The 25,825-nt window shown below is 46.4% G+C and overlaps 1 protein-coding gene across 2 annotated transcripts in view; it reads right to left on the reverse strand.

The window, feature by feature from the left end:
• Positions 1-20,036, reverse strand: part of PISD (phosphatidylserine decarboxylase) — a 502,520-nt gene extending 482,484 nt beyond the window's left edge. Inside the window, exon 1 of one of the 2 annotated variants that reach the window (XM_069619816.1) lies at positions 19,922-20,036. In XM_069619816.1, the coding sequence (XP_069475917.1) occupies positions 19,922-20,025 (104 nt within the window). In that variant the 5' untranslated portion in view covers positions 20,026-20,036. Of the gene's footprint in view, positions 1-19,908 lie in introns of both variants that reach the window. The other variant, XM_069619818.1, reaches the window with a different exon arrangement.
• Between the last annotated feature and the right edge of the window lie 5,789 nt (positions 20,037-25,825).

A 25,825-nucleotide genomic window follows, 5' to 3' on the forward strand; every position in this document is an offset into this window, starting at 1 on the left:
CAGACAGATAGGTTTGACTTCACCACTGGGCAATTCAACCACAAGTGGCATCGCTGGGGATGCGCAAGACTACTCTTTTCGAAGATTTGTTTATTAGTGACCCCCTCAACCCCACCCCAGAGAGCCAAGTTAGCAACTCTTCACAAGATGTTAAACAGATCCAGGTTTAAATCCCTGCACGATTATATGTCCAGGTGGGAAGAAGATGTATGGTAACTTATAGATGATCTCATGTGGTTAAAGATTTGGACTAGAGCCTACCAGACTGCTCAAGCTGTTCACCTCAGTGAAAATATCTTTAAGCTATTGCTCTGAAGGTACCTTACTCTGGAGCATATGCATATGCTTACCCCAGCTGCTGGAGGTGCAATGCACCCTCAGGTTCCTTTTTCCATATGTGTTGGGAATGCCCACAAGTACAAATATTTTGGCAGGCAGTAGTCACCCAGATTAGAGAAATATGTGGGTTCGAATTGGAAATGGACCCTCTGGTTTTACTTCTGGGAAATGAAGACACACAGGGACACTATAAGTTAACAGACACAAGCTCCAGACTAAGGCCCTTTTTCCTGGTAGCGTCACACTTAATAATTGCACAACACTGGAAGTCACAAAACATGCTGGGTATAAAAGAATGGTGGGCCAGAATCTTTGAGGCAGCAATGTGGGGTGAAATGTCGACGTTTTTGGCGGATTGGGCACCACTGATGACATTTGTAAGTGACTGATAAATCTAACATTCACCACAAACTCCACGTGATGTCCTCAATACTGTAGTAAATGGAATAAGCCGATTTACCTGCGCGCCGCGCATGTGACCTAGTCTACAAGCCATACATCACTATATACTCAAACAATATATGTGGATGTATTTTCGAATTTGTTTCATTTTACTTTACCCTTTATTTGATATGTGCTCTTAGATATGATTGTTCAACTTGTTGGAAAGCCGGTCAGTTATGAAACAATATTATGTTAGCAAGATGCTAGAGTCAGATATGATTTTAATCAATGGAAAATAAAAATAAAGTAATACTTATAACCCTGACTTGCAATGGCATTAATGTTATGGTAACGGACACATTGTTATATAGGACTCAAACTTTAAATGGTAAAAAATAAATGTAGAGAAGGAGAAGATTTGAGAATCATCTGCAAAGAGGCAGGAGATAAGATGTAAAGGGTGTGCAATGGGGTTCAAAGATAGAGCTTTGAGGGATGGCAACTGGGAGAGGGGTTGGATCAGAGTTATTCATATTTGAAGAGATGACGGACCAAGGAAGGGGGAAATCCATTTCAGCTCCGTTCCCTACATTCCAAGGTCATTGAAGAGAGGAGTGGTCCACTGTATCAATTAGACAAGAGGCCAAAAAGAATTAGGATGGAGAAAGGAGCTTTAGGGACATAGGAGAGGGGCACCTCTGTAGAATGAGGGCTTTAAAAACCATATATAGTCGCATTTAGACTGAGATCCAGTTAAAGAAGAGTCATTTGAGGATTAAAGAGATACAGGTCAATCGTTTACAGGATTGTGAAAGTCAGTCACAAACTTCTCGAGGATTTCTATGTGCAATCAAATGTCAGTTACTGTCTGCCATTATCAATGACAACTTTCAAGATTTATTCCACCTCTCTTTGAACAGTGCCCCACATTTCACCATGATCCGTGTCCCCACTATGATCTACCCAACCACACAAAATACCACTGGATTTTTACCATGGCCCATGCCCAATTAACACATCCCCCCTCTTTACAAGCATGGCACAACAACAAATCCCACCTCTTCACCAAGGGACCATCATTTCCTAATCCTCGCTGCATCTTTCCTCCTAGGCACACTCCTAATTTCCACCCAAACATCTTTCTATAAACACATGAGCTTTTCTTTGTACCCAGTCTCCCAGCAAGTTCATGAGCTCCGATTGCCCACTACCATGCCAATATCCTTCTCTCCCGGATTCAAAACATCTTCACCTTCACCAAGGCTTCTTCCTCTTCATCAGTGCCCTCCATCCTTGTTATGGCATGTCCCTCCACACAACATACTGCTGTTCACTTGCAGTGTGGCCACACCCATTTATCCCATACCACCCATTCACACTAAAACACCTTGCTACTCCCTCATCAACTTACCCTTGCACACTTTCTCAATTTGACCTCACACACAAACCCTCTCCATCTTCTCAATTTCTCCCTCTTCTCAGAGACATAAGCGCTTACCCTCTCTATTTAAGAGGAAAATTCTTTGTTTTGGACAAACTTTGCTATTTTTGTATATATTTTTTCGTTCTCCCTCCTAAAAGACCTTTCACATTAATACAACTCAATGGGCAAATTGAATTTTCCATCTCCAACTATAGCTGCTAAATTCCCTAGTTCTATGCCAGTGGCCTAGCACAAAATGTGCCCCCCACCCTTGAGAGCCATGCCGATGCCCTCCTCACCCACCCAGCTCAGCAACAAGTCATTGGTCGTGCCACACTATGTTTATTAAGCGTCAAAACCTGTGGGCATCATGGCGCTATACTCTGGGCCTGCCTAGATTACCACACTTGCGCAATATGCACGGACATGCAATGCCACAATGGAAATATGTCCAACTGGCTGCACAATATAAACCAGTGTAGACAGGTAATAACATATTAGAGTAAAGCATACAAGTCCACATTTAGACATACCTAGGCTGGTTGCAACAAAACGTCATTTGAATCAATAACACTTATCATGGTTGTTTTATCACAGATGCCCAGAAAAATATACAATGCCACAGTAAGAAACGGTATGTGTGGAGAGAGTGTGTTTCCATGTGATGGGGGAACGGGCCAGGACACGAATCTCTGTATTATGATTTTCCGCTCTCTTGGATTGGTATCACTTCAGTGGCAAAACCAGCTCCTCAGGTACTGTGTTATTTGCAGCAGCAGTGGGAGTGTATTTATAGCACGGATGCAGCAAAGTGGGAGTGTGGTCTGTGATCATAGCCCAATCTCGCTGATGCCCGGTATCGTCCTAGGGAGTGTGGCGCTGTGCACCATAGACCCGATACAGCTAAGAGAGTCTTTCTGCATGCGCGTAGCGGTCCTTGCCTTTTGTTTAGAAATTATATTCCACTGCACAATGCCGCCCAGTAGAGAGCAGAAGTCAAGGTACAATCTCAGGAGAGGCGGTGGCAAGGAACAAGCCGCCCCACATGGGACTGATGCCGGCAGGTTCAATAAAGTTAATTCACCGGGAGTAAAGGGCACGATACCGACATTTTTTAAAGCCAGCACGCAGAGTGTAAACGATACTATGGCAAGTGAAGAGCCAGTGGCTCCCAATCAGGAGGGGGGCATATCACAAGGTTCTATGAACTACGATGATATAGATAATAATTTGTTGTTAGATCTGTTTGTCTATACAAAGACCCCATCGTTCTGGCAAGAGGAAATCCCTGACATATAAAGAGGGAGAGGTAATGGTATCTGCACAAGTCCTGCGAGCTGAAGAGAGCATAGTATTTAGGATACCGCCTGGCAGGTTATCCGCATCACCAAACTTAGTTCTTGATGACGAGGGCACAGTGCAGCTTGAGGAATTAGGATCTTAGGAAACATCTCTCTGTAACCCTACTACTTAGGCCGAACTTCAATCCTCTGTGGCATCATTGCAATTTGCAATGAAAATACTGCTTAAGTTATGTGGGTGCATTCACGAAAATACCTCACCATCCATGAATTTATCCAAACCCGCGTATGAGAAGGAGCTAGAAGTTGTGGATGTTATACCTCCTGTCGATAGTTGTGATACATGGGAGGCGTCATCTAACAATTAAGATGAATAAAGAAAATACTGGGAACTATGCAATATGCTTCTCAAGAAAACAGTGCTGGATGGCAAGAAGGGCGGCCTCAAGGAATGCCCTGTGAGGTGGCATCTCCTATCTCAAATACCATAACGCTAGAGAAGAAACCAAAAAGAGCACAGTAAAGGACAGTGCGCGCTAAAACGCTTGAGCAAAAGTGTGGGCAGCCTCACTATCTGGATAAATCCTGAAAAAACAGATGAGATATCTATTGATGATACTGATAATCAGGAATTAGATCTATCTCAAAATGTGGGGAAGCTTGTGGCTAATTTTTCTACATTGAATAAGAAGGTGAAGATACCTGCACTGTGTACCTCAGTACCCACAGAACTACTTTCAGAGAAGGTGCCTACGAATAGTTCACTGGAAAGCAAAATGTTCATTATTAAGAGCTTAAACCAGAAATGCCGGATGAAATCCTTATCTAGATCGGCGTTCATAACTCGATTGCATTCGATCCCACAATTGTGTGTTCTATTGTCTGAGGATTTCGAGTTTTTTTAACCTTTGAAAAGGTGTGAACCCTAATGTCAAAGCGATTCATTGTGAGTTTTTAGCCATGGCACAAACTGCTACGTAAATATTGGGACACGTTATTATTAGTAAACATAGAACTTGATGTAGACCCGGAACAGGAGGACTTTACATTACCAGCCAAGACTATTACTGGGGGGGACAAGTACTTAATAAATTCAGTGCTCCAGACAGGAAATGCAGTAAAGATGTCAGATATTCAAACTATGCTTAAGTGGTTGGCGGAATGACTACCGGTGGTCGCCCATAAACAATGAGAGTGTTCTATACTATTGTGGAATACCCGGGGGTTTAACCACTTCCTGGTATCAGAGGGCTCCCTACCGTACATTACTAATCATATGCTTTTCTTTTTGAAGGAAACCCGGTTAATTACACCTTTGATGATGAACGGATATAATGTACACCAATCTCTGGGGATAAAGGGTCTAAGGAGAAGACCCTATGGTGGGCTCATTATTGGAGTGGTGCGTACATTGAAGTCCCGTAAGATACATACTTCCTCTGGGGAATATGTTATTGCTGCGGAGGTAACGATTCCAATTGAGGATGGTTGGGAAAAAAAATGCTACTGATGAACCACCAGGACCCGCTTTGAGGACGCAGCTCCAAGAGGAAATTCAGGATCTGTTTATCCTTTGGGCCAACAGCTCCAATAGTAATCTCATTCTAGTAGACAGGGATTTTAACCAACATAATGGAAGGAGTGGGTCTATCCTCAAATCTTGTAATGCAATCGAAAAGTATTAGGGAACATTTGGTGGCAGATGATGAGGGAGCCAATTGGTAAACATTTTTTTTTATAGTTGGAGGGGGGGGGTTAGAAATTGTGAATGGACAAACAAAGAGCTACCTGGAGCAGGGGTTCTTCCTTTTGTACTTTAGATTATGTGTTTGTGAGCTGTGGTGTTGCTGCTTTGATAGAAGATATGACCATTAATGAAAACTCCTGGAGTGATCACTAGGCATTGGTAATGAGTCTTAGTAGTATAACTAAGCAATTGGGAGATCTGGCAGCAAACCATTCTGCAAATCGTATTATTTGGTCAGAAAGGAATATCAGCTGAGCAGGTACAGCTATGGCACCTTTGACTATAACAAATTCTAAAACATTTGAGGAAATGTCCCCTGAAGGGAGCGAGAGATGACTAGCGTTCTTTTCCTGTTTGCATGCCACTGCCAAGACAGGCATGGCACTATGAGAATCACAGACAGGGATGGTTTACGATAAGACCATCAAAGACGCCAAATGTGAACGGAGGGGTGAGATCCAGAAAGCCAAGAAGGCAGCCCGATCCCTGGCGACTTTTTCCTTGGTGTCCAGAAAATTTAAAAACAAGAATCGTGAAAGACTGTTTGCAGTAGAAATACCTGCAGTATATGGTCACTCCTGGGCGAAAGTAAAGGCAATAAGAAGCATTCTCTTATCAACACCATTAGTGCCGATTCCTCGAGTACTTTCCTGAAAGGCAATTCCCTTGAGTGTCCCTTGGAGCTGGCCGGAACCGATAATAAACCAATTTGCCCGCCATTCACTGTAAAGCGTGAAGACCTGGAAATTAAAATTAAGAATCTTAAATCTTCTAGGTCCCCTGACCCGAACGGGCTAGCTAACGTGGTACTTAAGAATAATCCTTGGTGCATGCGCAAGCCCACTTGAGGAACGTGGAACTGGCTCCCGGTGGCAGCGGCTAATATCCTGTTATATATTCATCCCCTGGTCTGGAGGAACTAAACGATTGTGTGGCGGAACCCCTTGGGCATCACCTGCTGCAATTCCGACGAAAATCGGAGCACGGAGGGTGGGGGACAGCCGGACGATTGCTGGTGGAGCGACGGCCGCCATTTTCTGCAGTGGCCTGAGGCGCCAGGGGCAGCCCGCACGCATACAAGTAGCGGGAACCCGCAGAGCCTAGAAGGCGGGACCCGAGATCAGGGAGGAGATCGAGGAGTACAGGCTGCTGATGGGGATCCTCTGCCGGAAGTGCACCACACACAGCAGCTGCCGAAACAGCCAGGAAACCCCTCCTTCCACAGGACTGGAACTACCCTCTGGCGCCCAGGAGACACCCGACACCGGCAACGACAGCCAGCGGCTGAGGAGGCCGCCCCCTCCCCCAGCACCAGTCCCGAATACAGCACATCATCGGATTGAGGGGAGGCATCTTGGAACCTGCTCAAAGGCACTGGTGAACCCACGGACACACACGCAACCCCTTCGCACACAGAGAGGCCCTCCAAGCCCTCGCTGCCCTCTGCCCAGCTGAAGACTCCAGCAGCAATTTAGGTGACAGGAGGGGATCAAAACCTCACAGAGCAGGGGCAGCTCACATGCAAAAAAAGCATCTCTCAGAGCCCACGTGCCAACGACACTGACAGCGGCCCTGACCCACAGTGGGGACGTTCCTTCCCTCCCATCCCCCACACACTGGGCCTGGGCCCAGAACAGCGACTAGACCTCTCCCCCCGGAGACCCTTCAAAGCACATGACGGACCCCGCGCACCAAGCACAGTAAGCCAACGGGCACCTCCACTCTGCAGGCCCCAGAGCGGTGAGCATAAAGGGAACTGACAAAACAGGGAGAACCACAGGCTCACAGGCCTGGCCTTAGGAATACTGCACCCGTCCCCTTCATTGAGGCACATCTACCCATTGAAACAAATGGGCCCCAGGCACGAAGGACACCAGCACTCCTGAGAGGCCCGCCTCCACCGCCTTCTGTTCGGGGAGGGGGAGAGGGGGGACGCCCAGGGCAGCCCAGGAAGCCCCACACACTGCTCAGTGCTAACCAGGTGCGGCCTGGAACTCGTGGGTCCCCATATTGCAAACCCATGGGGCCAAAGTCCTATTGAACTTTCTTCTTCCCCCAAACACTCCAGCTCAGGCACCTCGCTGTCCCCCGCGCCCAGGCACTAACCTCATAGACACCTGCCCAGCTCCAGCTAGTGAGACCTAGTCTGCTGGACCCCGGCAAATACAGAACCCAACACGGCATAACACACCACATTAACGTCAGAGGCGGCAAGAAATCTACAGTGCCGAAGGGGCCCCCCCTGCGACGGCAACACATAAGCCTGGGGCACAACCACTCCACAGTAGGGATGTAACCGTATAGCGTAAAGATACCGTGAACAACTTAATTGAACAATAATAACCGCCACGTTGTTTATAACGGTATACAGTTTATACCGTTAAGTGTGCTTTTCAATCTGATTTAAAAAGGCTGCAGTAAGCAACTGCTGCACAGTCTTGGTCTTGCTCTGCAGCCTTTTCAAACCACTCAGCCAGCAGGAGCAGAAATGTATCAATTCAGCCTGGCCCGGAATCATGTGCTATTAGTTCAGTAAGTTAAAGGTCCTACAGCATTAAGCAAACACACATTGGAGCAGTTCTTGCTCTGGCTGTGCAAATTCTAAAACAAAAATGGACGGCCAGTGAAGTCATGCATATCTAATTACTCTCCCCAAGGTTTAGATCCAAGGTACTTAAGTTTCTGTTTTAGCTTAGAATTCTGGGATTTGTAGTTTTCCCACCAATTTGAAAGATGGGGAACTACACATCCCAGAAATTCAAAAGGTGGAAATGAACTGGATGTCCTCTGATGCATGTCCACAAACAACTTTAGCTCTATAGACCAGGCATTGACTGGCCTTTAGGGCAATATGGCCATGGCCGCACCAAATAAGCAAAATGCTTGTGTGTGCCAGTTTTTTGGGTCAAAGTGGGGCACTTTTTAGGCCAAAGTGGGCCAGTTTGATGAGTGACTTCACTAAGCGGCTAATAGAATATTTATTCAGCAACAGTGGTCAAAACTTTTAAATGTACAATTTGCATCACATTTTATCAAAAATCTCCCCCTTGGTTACTATTCAAACAGTGTTCCAAAAGGAATGAATTCCCATTTGCAACTGTGTGTCACTTTTATGTTTGTGCCAGAGACAATTTTATGCCCCTGTCCGACCCTGCTGTAGACTGTGTGAACACTGGGCCTATCAGTGCTTTCTACTAGTAAATAAACTGCCCCCTCACTGTCCTCTGAAGATTTGCACATTGGCACTAGAGTTGTTGCTTCGCTTGATCCTTCAGCTACCTGCCTTCTGCATATGGCACTGGACTCAAGCACGCAGGACAGATTCTACATTCAATTTGAAGTATCTAGAGCAATGGGGGTGAAACATTTTTTAGGTCTATTCTCAATTTGTGACACCACCCATGAAAGCATTCCTCCCTCTGAACTCGCATCACAAGGGTCAGATCTTGGGAAAACGGTAATGATGGGGCTGTGGTGAGGTGGTGGTGGTGTAGGTCATATTTGTGCCGATATGCATTTGAACTTTGGCATTTTCAAAGTTTGTTGTTTTTTTTGCCACTATCTTTAAGAAGCTAAATGAACATGTATTGCAAGAATCATGAAAGAAATCAACAGCGCCCACTGAACACTGTCTCTTTAGGATTACCTGGTGAGTGGTGACTCCGACATCAGACCTTCATAATACACCAGGCAGATGGTAAACAAGCTATAGTGATTAGATCACTATGCAACCTTTCGGTGTGTCTGTGTTGGCTTTAACATTTTGACAAAAGAAACATAATGACATGGGCTTTCAGACCGCATACGAGTGACTTTTCCCCTTTAATGGGATAAAGAGTTGCCAAAACAAATTTTGTCGCAGCGAGCGGCATGATGGTCATGCCATGTGGTTCCAAAAAAAATGCAAATCGATGCCAATTTTCAAACCGATGACCTGTGACTGAGCAGCAAGCTCAATGCTCAAAATGTGCATTATAACACTACCACTAGTCACTCTTTCAAGGTGATCAACGAGTGAGCGCCATGAAAGACCAATTCTGCAGCCGCCTTCGATTCCTGGAGGATCAGCTAAATATGTGCAGAGACAAGTTTCAAAATGCTACCTTGCTACAGCTGGCAAATCCTGCCTGCGTATTCCTATACCATCAGCCTCCATTGACCCGTGGCATGTAGATGATGTCCTCCTCCTCCTCCTCCTCCTCCTCCTCCTCCTCCCTCCTCCTCCTCCCTCCTCCTCCTCCCTCCTCCTCCTCCCTCCTCCTCCTCCCTCCTCCTCCTCCTCCCTCCAGTGGAATGTATGTTGCAAAAATCCCAATTCTGGCCCTGGGTGCCTGTTTTTTTTTTGTGATAAATCCGACAATTTATGACCTTTTAAGAAAATATTTGTTAAGATTAGTTAACTCCACCTGCTACACATCGATAACCATGATTTACCGTCATTTGGTAAGAAGGTTATCGTACCACCCTAAAACTAATACCGTGACACCCCTACTCCACAGTGCCTGATTACTCTACCTTTGGCCCAGGTCCACCAAAGGAGACCAGACGCACCTAACAGACACCGGAGCCAGGGGGAAGCCTGGGAAACCCTAGGAGCGATCGAAGAAGAACTGGTCTACACACCATCTGATAAGCAGGGAAGCAATCCTTCGAGACACTACAAGGTCTCCCCAGTACGGGATGCCTCACATGGTCTGGACAGGACCGGCAAGAAGGACCAGTATCACCTACCATCAGCGAACCGCATACAGTGCAGGAGCGCCGCTGGCACAAATCCGAGGACGGACACACCAGCTGACATTCTGCCCGACTACGCAACGAGCACGATGGGTAAGGACAAGAGCAAACGACAGACCCTACAGAGCAAAATGGACCTCTTTACTGTTGGCATCCCCCCCAAGCAACCCCCAGACAGCGAGGGCCCAGAAGAAGGAGCTCAGGACGCTGCCATTTCTCTCACGGACGTCATGAGGGTGATTGGTGACTCAAGGACATCCTTAGAACTAAAGTTACGGGGCTTGTCCGAAGAAGTCTCCTTCCTCCGCCAGGACCTCAACAAACTAACATCCAGAGTCAGGGAGTCAGAGCAAAGGATATCCGACACAAAATATTCACTCAGTCTAATGGAAAAACAACTTGCCGCGATCTCCAAGAAGGTGGATCAGCTTGAATGCTGTGCAGAAGATAGTGAAGGAAGGGCGTGACAAAACAACCCAAGGATCCTCGGGTTCCCCCGAAAAAGAAGAGGGCCCCAGTGCAGAACTCTTCTTCAGGCACTGGCTAGCCCATATCTTCACTCCCAAAAAGCTTTCGAAGTTTTTCTCGATTGAACGGGCGCACACAGTCCCTACCGGGCGGCCTGTCCCAGGTGCCCCACCACGGACAATTATTGCACGCCTACTAAACTACAGGGACAGAGACGCCATCCTTCAGATGGCCCGCACCACGGGGCTCCATTACCTACAATGGATATCGCATTGGGTTCTACCCAGACTATACCAAGGAGGTCCAGAAGGCCCGCCAGTCCTTTGACTATGAAGAAAAAACTGCATTCACTATCCATTTAATATGCACTCTTTTTCCCGGCGCTATTGAAAGTCCACCACGATGGGAGCATCTACTTGTTCTACACACCGAAGGAAGCACGGAGTGGTTGGAAACTCAAACCACGCAGATCACCACAAGGAGTAACCAGACAGAACCCAAGGTCGGAGCAAATTTCCCCTCGCACACCCCACTTGGACCTGGAATCCGTGGCTTCACCACAACAAGCTGAGGGAATTACAGACAAGGGATGAACGCTGCTGCACCCTAAGTTCTGGGATGAGCCTGCATTTATCAATGGGGAATGTTACGAGCGACCGCCGCCCTCTGGAGGTACTCTTCACTAACGCAGTCTGGGCTACTGCCCACAATGGTTGACGAGCTGGTTAGGTGCTCAGTTGGCACCCAGCTCATGTTTTTTATGTTTGGGCGACAGGTGCTTCTAGTTGGGGAAAGGGGAGATTTTAAGGGACATAGTGGATTAAGAACAAGGGGCTTAAGACACAACTATCCACATCGAAGACCTACAAGGTAACAGGGCATGGTATCCCCTGCAATCAACACGAAAGACGCAATAACACTGCTCTTGCAGTTCAGCATATTCTCTCGGCCATGGGTTAGGATATGATATTTGTATCGCACTCGTACACAAGTGTTTCAGAGCGCAACAAGGCAAGGGAGGGGAATAGGGGAGAACAAACAACGATCTTACTGGGCCCAGTGACATTGAAACCATGCAAGTGCATGGGAAAGGGTAAAAATGCATGCAAGGGGGAAGAGTGGAAAGTGCGGACCAGAGGATAAACAGATAAATAATAATAAATACAAATAAAATAGATAGTGGAGCAATAAACCGGGCTAGTGCAGCCAGCAAGTGCTGCGTTTACGGCAGTATAACGGGTAAGTCTGATAAGTGCATAAAAGAAGAATATTGGGGGAGGAGGGACTGTATGGGTACAGATACAGTCCCCAGTGCAAGGGGTGGCCAGGAGGCAGTGCAGAAGGGTGGCAAGGTGAGCAGGTGCCTGTGCCAAGGGGACAGAGGGTGGCCAGGTGCACAGTGCCAAGAGAGACCAGATCAGCAAGGGAGAGGGGGAGCAAAGGCAGCTGCAAAGAGGAAGGTCTTGAGGTGCTTCCGGAACCGGAGATGGTTCTCCTCAAGTTTTAGAGTGGCAGGGAGGCTGTTCCAGAGGAAGGCCCCGGCCGAAGACAGATCTGCCCCCAGTTCGTTTCTTTGAGAAACAACTGACCCTGAGGGAGTTAGAGGTAGAGGAGTGAAGAGCTCGAGAGGGGAGGTGTTTGCGGAGGGATAGCTGAAGGTATTTTGGACTCTGGCCCCAGAAAGCTTTGTGGACAATGCAGAGGGTTTTAAATGTAATCCTTGCATCCACTGGGAGCCAATGGAGAGATTTCAGAGAGATACGATCCCAGGGCTTGAGGCCAAGGACAAGTCTCGCAGTCCTGTTCTGGATTAGTTGCAGAGGGCGAAGAGTAGAGGCAGGTAGATTTAGAAAGAGGCTGTTACAATAGTCCAACCTAGAGAGAACCAGAGCTTGGGAGACAGTGAGCTTCTGGGGGAAGGAGAGGAAAGGAAGAGTACCTCTGAGGAGGTGCAGTAGGACGTTTGACCTTTTAGAGACCTCAGATGTGAGCGGAGAAGGAAAGTGTGGAATCAAAGATGACCCTGAGGTTCTTAGCCTCACAGGTGGGGATAGGAGGAAGGCCAAGCGAGTCCGGCCAGAAAGAGAGGAGAAAGGATGGAGAAGGGTTGCCGATGAGGAGGATCTCTGTCTTGCCGGCATTCAGTCAAAGATCATTGGTGGCACACCAATCTCGAATGGCAGTTAGGCAATCAGAGATGAGGGAGGGAAAGGAGGTGGCCGAGGGCAGCCAGAAAATAAGTTGTGTCGTCAGCGTAGCACTGGAAATTTGAGCATAGAGTGGCAATGCAGTGGGCGAGAATTGCCAGGTATTGGTTGAAAAGCCAGGGCGAGAGGTTAGACCCCTGGGGAACACCACAGGTAGAGAGGAAGATAGAGGATAGAAAGGACCCCAGTTGGACCTGGGAGGGTCAGAGAGGAAAGAGGTCAGCCAGGCCAGAGCCTGGTGAGTGATACCCAGGTTCTCACAGAGACGGTTTAGCAGGATGGTGTGGTTGACTGTGTCGAAGGCAGAAGAGAGTTCGAGTAGGATGAGGACAGGGGGAATGTTAGAGTCAAGGTTGGAGAGCAGATCTTCACGGATGTTCAGGAGAGCAGTTTCCGTGCTTCTGGCTGCTCTGAAACCAGACTGGTGGTCAGGTAGACATCCAACAGAATCAGAATGAAGGTTAAGATGAGAGATGGCCATCTTTTCCAAGAGTTTGCCCAGAAAGGGAGTAATGGAGATTGGGCGATAGTTAGCCGGACAGGAAGGATCAGCTGTGGGTTTCTTGAGAAGAGGATGCACAAGGGATTGTTTCTGGTGGGAGGGGAAGGATCCTGAAGCAAAGAAATGGTTGCAAAAATCAGCAAGGGACGGAGCGAGGGTGTCAATGTGGTCCTTAATGGTTTTAGAGGAACAGGGATGAACCTGTTTTGACAAGGCCTTCATAGATCTGACTTGTCTAGCGACCTCATCAGGGGAGGAGAGGCGCAAGGAAGAGAAGGAGGGAGGAGGGGTGGCACGAGTGTTAGCCAACAGAATGCTGGGGGTAATCGAATCTCTAGCCCACCCAGACCAGTGCGGATTCATGCCAGGCAAATCTACACAAATGAACCTCCGCAGAGTCCAGATCGCCCTAGACCGGGCAAGCTGAGATCCCGGACCAGTTGGGCCTTCTCGCTGTCTATTTTGAGAAGGCTTTCGACTCAGTGGAGTGGGACGCTCCTTGGGAAATCATGAGGCAGATGGGGTTCAGTCAGACATTCATGTCATGGGTCAAACTCGTCTACCCTCTTCCCGAAGCATTTGTAAGGGTAAACGGGAGATCGTCCAGGATGTTTCCACTGGGCCGGGGGACCAGGCAAGGCTGCCCCTTCTCGCCTCTATTATTCCTTCTTGCAATCGAACCTCTAGCGATCAGACTGAGAACAGACATACACTGGACCGGGTTCACATGGCCAAAGGGAGGAGAAGATTGCATCTCACAGATTGCAATCCAGTGATCTCTTGCCCGATCGTGTCTCGAATCCTAGCGGAATTTCAACACTTTGGGGGACTCCAAGTAAATACACAAACCACTTCCCTGTTCAGGGTGGGGGATGAAGCAATCCCAGAACCCTGCCCATACCCCGTCTCGATACTGGGCTTCACCCATCTGGGCATACAGGCCAGCGCAAGCTGGACGATTTCTCCAGGTGTAACCTACAATCGGTGTTGCAAAGGTTCATGACGATGTTACGCACTGGCAGTCTCTCCCGCCATCACTATTGGGGAAGGCAGCACTGTTTAAGATGATAACGCTCCCAAGGCTCCTATATGTCCTCCAGAATGCTCCACTTCCCCATCCACAGCGACACCATTGTAACCATTGAAAGGACCTTACGCACACTACATTGGGGCGGGAAACAACCCCACATCGTGCTTAAAACGCTCCAGTGCTCTCTGTGGGAAGGTGATATAGGAAAACCGAACATCCGTATCTACTATTGGGCTACACAAACAAGGGTAGTAAACGAATGACTACTGGGTGACCCAAGGCTTCCACACACCCGGGTAGAAAGGAGCGCTGGCAGCTCACCCTCCCGCCTCCGGATACTATACGATAATAGCAAGAACTTGGGTGGGGTACCAAGAGGATCACTCCATATCCATCGCATTTGGAGGGAGGCACACAGACACATAGGATGGGGCGGCAGACCAACACTGATCCAACCCTTGTGGCATAACACACATCTCCCCAAAATACAGAAGATGGGATGTTTTAGAACCTGGGAGAGGAAAGGGGTATCTACACTGGCAGACGTCATTCAGGAAGGACGACTGGTAGACTTTGAGACCTTAAATACGAATCATGGGTTGCAACCTATGGACCGCTTCAGACATGCACAACTCACACACGCTATCAACGCCCAATTCCCGAATCTCGCTGACATACCCGCCTGTCCCGTTCCCTCCCCCCGTCCCCCTTAGAAACAAATGTCCTCCCGGACCACATACCTTCTAAGGTCACCTCCACTCTTTACCAGGCACTCAACTCCTTCGGCACCAAGGAACGTACAGTACTCAAAGGAAAATGGGAACAGGACCTGGGCAGTTTAGAGGCATAAGAATGGGTGGAGGCGTTGATGTTCCCCCGTGAAATAGGCATCGATGCCAAATTGAGATGCCAAATTGAGACTGATACAGTTCAGAATACTACACAGGTCGTACTGCTCTTGAACAACGATGGCCAGGTTGGGTGGAGGGGGGGTGGGGAATGGTGAATGTCTTAGATGTAAAAGAGCAGAGGACACCTTCTTCCATATAGTCTGGGAGTGTGGAGTGATACAGAACTTTTGGGAAACGTGTGTCACCAGACTCTCCAGAATAATGGGATCCCCAGTACCAAGGGAACCCAACTTGAAACTGCTGGGCGTGTGGGGAGAAATGGATTTCACCAAATACGAAAAAACATTCCTGGGATTGGCGCTGGGGACTGCTAAGAGATTAACGGCCGCCACCTGGGGCTCTGCAGACAAAATATGCATAAACCGTTGGTCCAACAAAATGAACAGATGTGCCTCCCTGGAATGACACATCTACACAGCCAGGGGATGCCCCCGGAAATTTCTGAAAATATGGGGGGGGAAGTGGGACGAATAAACCCCAGAGCCCAAAGAATTATGGAGCGCCCCTCTTTCACCTTATCCGTAGTCAGTGACCTCTAAGGCTTCAGCTATGACCACGAAGGTCAACTGTTCACTTTATTTCTCTCAAGACCCCGCTGCCCGTGCTGCTAATATGTATTCAAATTGTTTTTGTGTTTTGTAAAACTTAATAAAAACGATTTATTAAAAAAGAAAAAAAAAATTATATATATATTTTCCTTCTTTTTGGTCCTGTTTGCTTAAAATTCTGTTTGACAAAGTACTTGCTGAAGATGAAATACCGTGCACTTGGCAGACAGCAATTTTGGTTCCGGTATTTAAAAGGAGGTATTAAGAAAAAACCGGGCAATTATAGGTTGCTCTCTATGTTAGATCATACTGGGAAACTATTTGCCTCGCTCCTACTCCTCCAGGAGTTACAAATTTGGGTGGATAAAATGGATATTCTGGACAGATTTAGATCAGGTTACTCGACTGCCCATAATTTGTTGATATTAGACAAACTGTACCAATGCACTTCGACCTAAACATCCTCCACTGTATGCTTTATTTTATTGACTTTAAAGCCGCTTTTGATACGGTGAGTAGGAAGCATTTATGGTACAAACTACAAAATATGGGCGGCAGTCCTCCTGGATTTTTTTATTACCTGAAACTATTACATAAGAACACCACGGTCTGCCTTAGAATAGATGTGCAGGGAACATTGACAGAATCAATTAAACAAAACTGTGGGGTGAAACAAGGGTGTGTCACGGCCCCTCTACTGTATAACCTATTTGTATCAGATCTCCCTGGCTCTTTTGTTGAAGTGCAATATTTTCCCCCTAAGGTTGGGTCTACCCATTGCAGAGTTTTAGCGTATGGCGAAGAGTTGGTCATCCTTGACCACACGTTTGGAGGCATCCATAGATCGGCAGAAGCATTATGGGCATAGGCCGACACCAACGTCCTAACTATTAATCGGGACAAAACCTTACCGATGGTATTTAGTGGTAAGAGGATTGCCAGACCTCGCCTTTATGGGCCCTGGAGATCTTTCATACTCCTCTATATAAATACCTCGGTGTGGAATATGAAGCGCTGGATTGATATCTGTCCTGTATTCAGATGCGAACGAGAAAGGCAGCCCAGCTAACTGCACTAATATGTCAATTTACGCAAAAAAGAAGTGGGTATTCATTGTGGGGTGCCCAGCAACTTTACATACAGTGTCTAATTCCAACTGTGATCTATGGGCTAGAATCTTTGGTAAATATGGATCTGACGTGGCTGAAATTAGTGGAGGGAAGGTTTTGGAGGAAACTATTAGGGCTTCCCTCTTGTGTGCCTATGGCAATTATTACATTAGAAGTGGGCATCCTCTCCTCGTGATCACTGGTACTAAAGAAAAGAGCTGAATTGTATGTTAAGATGCTTAATAGCCTTACTAATATGCTTCTGGTTAGCATGTGTGAAGATCTGCGTAGAGAAAATGAGAATTTTCATCTTAAAGAGAATATGAGCATCCTCTTTAATGATATAGGATGGACCCCCAAGTGGTAAAATTACTATAATGATATGAAATTCTCTTTCGGGAATAGAATGGACCATTGGGATTGGCATGAAAACTTTGAACTTCTGACCCATTTGAAAAGCTATGAATTTGGGATGAATGTATTATAAACGTTCAAGAAAATGCAAAGGTAATTGAATTTTTGTCCCTCTCCTAACTTCAAAAGATTTATCTTGTGTTTAAGAATCAATCATTTGCCAGTGTTGTCGGTAGTAGGAGTGGAGCGTTCTGTTGGCAAAGAGGAAATGTATTGCTGTATGTGCCGCAATATAGAAGTGAGCAAAACAGCGAATCACGTTCTTACATAATGGCCAGGAGAATTCTATATTATCCATCTAGGTAGATTTGTGGCCCAATTAGAGATGATTAAAGACGATACATTTTGGTAGCAATGTATTAATACTAGTAACTTAAGCCTGCTCATGTCCATGTTTAGGACATGGACAGCGGCTGTAAAGCGTTGGAATGCAGTATGCTGACATTTTTTTAATAATTCTTTTTTTTTTTACTAACTTTGATTGATTGGTGCCTCAGGCAACATAGCATTTTCTTATTTTTATTAGTTATATTGTACTATCTAATGATGGGAAATTATGGAAACAGTAATTATGCACTAGATGCATTATGGACTGTATGCTTAAGTTCTATTGAATGAATCAACGAATATGAAATTGTTTGAATCAAATGAATTTACTGGAATCTTGATTGAGAATGTACGTAAAAATTTTAGCTGGTTAGGGACTATATGTGCATTTTAATATTTTAAATATGAAATGTTATAAGTATTCATTATGATTTAGTTATGTTTGAAATGTATATTATTTACTTATGTGTCAAGTTTTCTTTGTAAAAGTATATCACATTAAATAAATAAAAGAAGCCGCTAGGCTGGCAGCACCCAAATGCCAGCCTAGCCAGGTAATTCCACTTAGCAGAACTGCTTTATGAGAGATGCCCAGTTAAAAAAAAGTCAACCTAAATTAAGAAATGATTTGACTGGCTGCACCAAAATGCCTCTCTAGCCACTAATACCACATATCATGCGCGCTTAGCTTGGACATGGATGACCTTTATGATTTATTGCAAAATCCCCACCCCCAGTTACCACCCTACACATGCCCCCGGCCTCCCACATCCTGCCCCAAACCCCAAAATTATCTCCTCGCCCAGAATTACCTCCACGTCCCTCTTCCATGCCCCAGTGCATACGCATGAGGCACCTTGCCGCATAGGCAAGTACTGGGACGAGGAAGATGGGGACTAGGAGTAATAATGATTACAGGTAACTAAGCCAGGCATTACCTTCATGTCCCGCTACCTCATCCCAGTACTTGTGTATGAGGCAAAGTGCCTCATACACAAGTACTGGGACAAGGAAGAATAGGGCTTGGAGTAATAAAGATTACCAAAAAGTAATCATGGCATTAAACACAAGCAGTGGCGCAACACCATTGATCTGACGGTGCTTCAGCCCTCCCACCACCTTCCCCCCCGAAATATTGGGCTATGTTGACTTGACCTGGTTAACCTACAGAGCCGTTGACAGACAGGACACAGAAGTTAAACGGAGCCTGGGTTTCACCGTTAACAAGGGCCTGACAATTACGAACATAAAGCATGTCACCATTTGTACCTGCATTCAAATGCAAATTTTTTCGGCCATTGAAATCCTATGTGGGGTTAGTACTTGCATGCCAGAGGACAGCACTCCATAAGTGGGGGCTTTCAGACTTAAAGGAGAGCGTTTGCTTGTAACATTGAAGCTGCGCTAGAATAGTCTCATTAGAATGGTAAAGAAGTTAGATGCCCCAACACAAATAGGTTTGCCGGTCCCCCACCACCCGTGAAGTTAGCGCCTCTCCCAACATTTGAAGCGTTAGCCCCACCCTGAAATGTAGGTTTTGTTGTACCACTGAACACAAGCACACACACCATTCACCATACACACACTCAGACACCCATACATTTTAGCGTGCACCCTTTGACAATACAGTCACACACAGCCAGCCACCCATACATTTAAATGTGCACCCTTTCACCATACACTCACACAAGCACACCCAGACAGCCACTCATACATCACGCTTGTTCCCGGTTCTGGAAGACTCCATGTCATGGGTTGGGGGGAGCCCTATTACTTCAAAGAGAAATGGTTTCTTTCTGAAGTCACTCTGATTTCATAAAGACATTATTTCCGTTAAAGGACCGACCATTACCGGAAATAATTTCTTTATGAAGGCAGAGTGACATCAAAAAGAAACTTTATTTTTGAAGATATGGGGTTCCACCCACTCCATGACATGGAAGCCCCGGATACCAACAGCCTGGAGGCTTCCATGTCATGGGGTGGAGGGAGCCCTCAGACTTTAAAAAAATAGTTTCTTTTTGAAGTCACCTGCCTTTATAAAGAAATTTTTTCTGTTACACTATAACAGAAATGTCTCAGAGAGCAAGTACTTTTTCATCTGCATGCGGCGGGGTAGGTAAGCCCACCTTCACAAAGGGAAAAGGAAACTACAAGTTCCAGCATGCAATGGGAAAGAGCAGGTCTGTCTCGAGAAGTCATGCATGGAACTCTATATCCCTCCCAAATGTTAGCATGCATGCATGCTACGACTCCTGCACTGAACCCAACTGTTCCCACTGACCTCCACCTCTCACTGACTGACCCTTTTCTCCTCTCATTAAACCCTCCTTCCTAACAAACCCGCCCCCATCAAACTGGCCCCTCCCTTCTATCTCCATTCTACTTATCACCCTAAACTGGCCTTCACCAATGGCTTACCCACTCCTGTATTTGCCCGGCTACAAAAACACACCCCAACCTTGGTTCCTCACCGGCATCTTCTCGGTCGCCCTGCGGCCGTACACACGCGCCCCACATATCCGGCCATCATTTCTCTTTTGGTAGTGTCTAATTTCCCATTCGAGAAACGGACCATAGAAACCTTCTCTTGGTCACGTGACTTTGGCATGTTCCGACGTGCCTGGTAAGTCACGCGCCTCACGTTGCAACTTCATCCAGTCATCTTTGCAAGAGCGGGAAGGCAACGTGCGAGCTATCCTCGTAGCAGCGAGCTGAGGAGGCACGGCCATGCCTCTCTTAAACTTTATTATTATGTTAGTGGAGAAGAGCCATACGGCCTGCCCGGGGAGTGGGGTATTTTGGCGATGGATTTTTTTGGTGTAGAGGGGCGATATGGTTTACCCGGGGAGGGGTGTATTTTGGGGAATTTATCCTGTTTGTTTATGTGCATCCGTTCCCCGGGGAATGTTCAATATACCAGTTAACATTAAGGATGATCGTTATTTTTGTAATTATTTTCTCCTGCAGAGTGGCGATTTGGAGCATGTATCCTATGCTTGGGGACACATTTGGGTAGTGAAGCATTGCGGACTGGTTGCGCGACAGTATAAAGAAGCAGTGTATGTGCATATGCTGTATTTTGCCCTTTGTAATGTGTAGCAGAGGGGGCTATTATTTTTTTGCAGTGAATTTAGGTATTTGTGCTGTGCAGAGAGTTGGGCAAGTGTGAGATTCATAGCTCTCAACCATTTGTGCCGCAAAGGTGGGTGAAAACACCTGATTTTGTTTTTGGCGGGTGAGAGCCCATTGAAATGAATGGGCGTGCAGGAAGCTTGGCGGGTGAGTCAGCTCTTTACAAGGCGGGTGACACCCGCCAAAAGCATGTGAGTTGAGAGCTATGCGGATTTGTTGTCTTGCGCAGTGAGGGGACAGCTGTACTTTAGAAAGGTACGGAGTAGGGGATTTGCTTGATGCAGCGAGTGGGATTAGAGTTCCCTTCCCTGAGGGGTTATTTGGGGATTTGGCCTGTGAAGAAGAAGGGTGTGATGTTCTTTGTCCTGTGCAAAAGTACATGTTTCTGTATATGTTATTTCTGTTCCTGTGCAGAATGATGGATTTTTTTCTTTTACGGGGAGGTTGAGGAGGGGCAGACTGCTTATAGTTTTGTGGAGACAGACGAATTGGAGTAAACCATGTTACATTTTGGGATCTGTGTAGAGCAGTCTCCACGGGACTAGGAACAAGTTGAAATGTGTCAGTGAAACATCTGTATGGGGATGGGTTGCATGGTGTTTATAGGGTTTGCAATTAAGATTGTACACACAGGAGCTAAAAGCAGCTCCTGGTTATACAGCATTAACCAGTGACCAGCATCTCTACCACGCAAATGTAACTTCCACATAAAATGCAAACTTATTATTTCGTCCATTATTTATGACCCATTCGGCTTAAATGATGTGTTGGTGTGTCCTAATATGGTTGCAAATACACAGGAGCTCCTATTCATTGAAAGTGTAGTTTTGCGGTAAGGAGCCGTTCTGTGTTCACATTCACACAGGTAGCTTCCCATCAGCACAATTTATTATTTTGCACAGCAAGAACGCTGCAACGCTGTGCAAAGTGAGTAAATGCCGGGCAGCTTTACTTTTAGTGCAAGCATATTGGGCAGGGTTTAATTGTGCTTGTAACCACTGTCTGCCATGGAAGCCTGACAGGCTGCATGTACAATAGATCCCTAAATTGTTCGCCTGTTTTATGCTGCTGCATAAAACTGGCGGGCCCAGCATTTGCACCGGCATGCCAATGTACACCGGAAAAAATGCTGCATCATTTTGTATGACAGAGAGGAAGGTGTACGGCAGAAATGCAAGTCTCTGCACCCCTCCTTGCTGCCATACAAATGATTGATGGTTTTGTCCTGGCCCAGCTTAGTTGGAATGGCGCGTAGGTGACGGATAACTACTTTCAGGTTTGGCAAAAGTCACCCAAAAGGGACTAATCCTTCTCTAAGGAAGGGAACTTAGAGAATCTTTCTTTCACAGTGTGTACCAGAAAGCTTTTGAAGGATCCTTATGCCTGCATATGGTATTCATCCTGGCCCTTATGGGCTGCTATGTGAATTGGGGACGAGGGGATTACCAAGGGATCTGACCAGTCCAGGGTAATGGGTTCAGCATAGTTGAGGAGAGAGGTGGAGAAAGATTTTATATCTAGTGTGTTTCCATAAACGTAAGTGGGGAGACACATGTTGAAGTAGGCCTATCAGTTCAGCTATAGATAAGAGAGCTTCACCCTTGGTTGGGTGGGTCCCAGGGAGATTTGAGCATTGTAAAAGATGTTTATCGCAAGATTGAGGCTGTCAAGATTCAGTCTGTGATCTCCTCTCTGAAGTTACTACACCTGCAATGTGTTGTGCAGAAAAGGTGGCTGAGTCTTTTTGGAAGATGGGGAATTGTGTATGTAATGGAGTTATAATCTGGTTAATTTAGTAACAACATTAAATCTCAAAAGTGTCACTAACTTGATCTGACAGCAACTTCCCATAAAGGATGCAAATGCTGAAATGAAAGTTCCTCCGGATAGCTCTACTCTCCCCTCTCCGGAAATGATTATATGCCAGAGTGGGAAGGAGCAAAACCCCCCAGGGAAACCCTCTGGGGAAGAAAACCCTGGACGATGTTGCTCACGGGTAATCGGGACGAGGTCTTGAGGTAAGTAGAGGTCTTCGGAGTAACTGGCACTCGTATCGAAGATGAAGTCTGGGAGTTAGACACAAGACAGGTAAGAATTCAACAGTGAGGATAAGACTGAAATATTGCAGGAGGAGCAGTAGTCTGACACTTACTGGAGGAAGTTGGATGGTTCTACTGAGGGTTATAAGGTGATCGGGGACACCGGTTTCCAGTATTTAGGTCCAGAAAAGTAGTACCAGCCCACCTTTAGAGAAAAGAGAGATATTTTCTGCCAGAGTAAAAATAGGGAAAGTGGTGCAGAGAGCGAGTATTAGGAAGGATGCTAACTTACTTTGGATGGGAATGTCGAGAGTGCGGCCAGAGTAGATGTTGGGAGCGGGAGACTTGCCGAGGAAATACAGGACTCTGTGCGAAACCGAGACGAGAGAGAAGAGGAGAGGCTGGATAGAAAGGAGAGTAAATAAGCAGAGGTTTACGGAAACAAGGATTCACATAAGTCAGTGAAGGGCAACCTAGTAGCAAAACTTACGGAGCGCCGAAATCAGCAGTAGCGACGTGGCGGGTCAAGGCACATTTGTAGGACTTCCTTTTGCAGGGAAGGAGTAGGGACAAGGACTTGTTCCCCATAGAAGTAATACCCTCGGTCATTTGTGAGATGGTGTGATGTTACTAGGTCCTCACAAAATTACAAATGTTGAGTTGTGTCTTGCTGTAACCTTTGAAGAAATTCGATAAGCACTGCAATGAATTGAGCTTTTGGGAATAGTGTTTCAGAATGAAAGTGGTGCGTGGGTATGTCTTTTCGAGAAAGGGCGTCCGCCCGGAGATTTTGACCTCCCGGTAGGAACGTGAATTCAATCCGGAATGGTAGGAAGAAATGGGCCCATCTCGCTTGTCTGCTATTGGTAGTCTGGGCTTGCTGAAGAACTTTGAGGTTATGAGGATCAGTACGGACCTTGACCGGAAAGGGCGACCCTAGGAGAAGGTGTCTCCATTCTTCAAATGCCCTTTTTATAGTACCGGACAAGTACTGTTTGCTGCCGCTGCCCCCTCCGCCTTACATCTTCTGGATTATTGTGGCAGTCTCACTTCCTTGCTGCCGTGTTGCAGCGGACCTTGCTGCAGTGAGTAGGCTTTGCCAGGAGGAAGTCTTGGCTGGTTACACCAGCGTGCCTGACCTGAAAGGCACTTCCTACTGTAGTGGCCACGCACCCTGTGACGAGTCACGTTGCCTCTGCCTTCAAATTGTATCAGTCTGGCGCACCCGCACCGCGCACCAAGTACCGGCCAAGTACTGTTTGCTGCCGCTGCCCCCTCCGCCTTACATCTTCTGGATTATTGTGGCCGTCTCACTTCCTTGCTGCCGTGTCGCAGCGGACCTTGCTGCAGTGAGCAGGCTTTGCCAGGAGGAAGTCTTGGCTGGTTACACCAGCGTGCCTGACCTGAAAGGTGACTGTTTTTACCTAGCGCTGCCTTGTGCTAGTTATTGTGTTGCCCCAATAGAACTTGTGTGCCTTACAACTTGTGTGCTTTACAACTGGCGTGCGTTTAAACTACACGCTTTACGGCTTGTGTGCTTATAGTTGTGCACACAACATTGTTAATTCGCAATCACAGGCATCTAAATTCCGCCTTTTCTTTTGTGTTGAAGGCACTTCCTACTGTGGTGGCCACGCCCCCTGTGACGAGTCACGCTGCCTCTGCCTTCAAATTGTATCAGTCTGGCGCACCCGCGCCACGCACCAAGTACCGGACAAGTACTGTTTGCTGTTCACGGTGCATGGCGCGGGGTGCGCTAGAGTGTCTTTAGGGGGTCTAGCATTGTATACTGAGAAGTATTCCAGGTGGTAAGCATTGTGTTGATTGGGTGGGTTTGGTTGTGCCCTTACATGCATCATGGTAAAAAAACTGCGAAATGGGAAGAGATGCCTAAATGGATCGCTCTCAATGCTGTCTGAGGGGAATATGTCAGATGAAGAGTCCACTCATGAAACGGTTAACCAAATTAGGAAAAAAGGTAAAGGTATAACTGAGAACCTGAGTATTAGCTCGCAATTTAAGCCTTTAGCGGACACAAATGGGATTACTCTAATACCACCTGGGTTAGCAAAAGTCAAAACACCAGAAACTGTAAACGAGGTTGACATTGTCGCCCAAATTCATAGGGAAGGGAAAGAAAGTATAATCTATCCTTCAAACCTGATACATAATGTACCCATTGCTGATAGCTCAATATTGGGAGCGTTATGTGACGATTGTAATATGCCAACTATATATATCTCATTAGTTGCCCCAGTAGTCCTAGTTGAACTCCACAGCAGAACACATTTATCAAATGGGCCCTCAACGCCTGCTGCAGAGTCAAGGGGCTTCAGGGAGCAAGTTCATTTTCACGCAGCTATAGCGGAAAATCTGAACCAACTAAAAGAAACGAGAAAAAATGCAAAAGGGTGGGGGGCTAGGGATTTAAAACACTCCGCTAGCTCACCTACACATGAAATCCAATTTAATCCATCTGATACAATCGATCCTCACTCACCAGTACTGGGCTTTGACCCTATACCATCGAAGCAAAGTTCTGAAAAACTTTGTCATCCTACCTTATCATTACCTTTATATCCACTTGAAGACACTCTAGTGGATTTAAACTCCCAGGAATTACAGAATCTTCCAGTCTTGACTAGAATCCTGAACTTGCTGGATAAGGGGCACGAATTTACTCATGGGGCGATCGGTGCTCTGAGTCTAGCAACGTCAGAGATCAATTCGAGAATATGTAAAATCGAAGGCTTTTTGATGGCTCAGGAAAAATGTCACACTTTCTGGGCTGAGCAACACTTGTGTGAGAAACGTCACCATACTGAAAAGCTAGAAGCAATAGTAACTGAAATAAAAGTGGAAAAGTTGCATAATGTAAAATCTGTAGCTTCTCAAACTGAGAATGTTAAAAAAATTGACCCTATTGAAACAAATTTAACAAGTGGGGCTAAGACTGAGACATTGAATCAGACTCCACCGTATGTGGAGATAGCCAAATTACAACATGAAAGAATATTGACCCTAGAAAAGATAGTCCTTGCTGCAAATCTAATCTCAGTGGAAAGGACGGCCGAAGTACTCAACACAAACGAAGACCCAAAGTTAACTCCTTCAAGGTACGCCCCTGATAGTCCCTCTGTGCTTATAGATCTGATCGATCTAAATTCGGATCCTAACGAGAGGGAACAGGAATGCATTGACGAC

The sequence above is a fragment of the Ambystoma mexicanum genome, chromosome 10, assembly GCF_040938575.1.
Source record: "Ambystoma mexicanum isolate Mex_15411 chromosome 10, UKY_AmexF1_1, whole genome shotgun sequence".
Taxonomy (NCBI): domain Eukaryota; kingdom Metazoa; phylum Chordata; class Amphibia; order Caudata; family Ambystomatidae; genus Ambystoma; species Ambystoma mexicanum.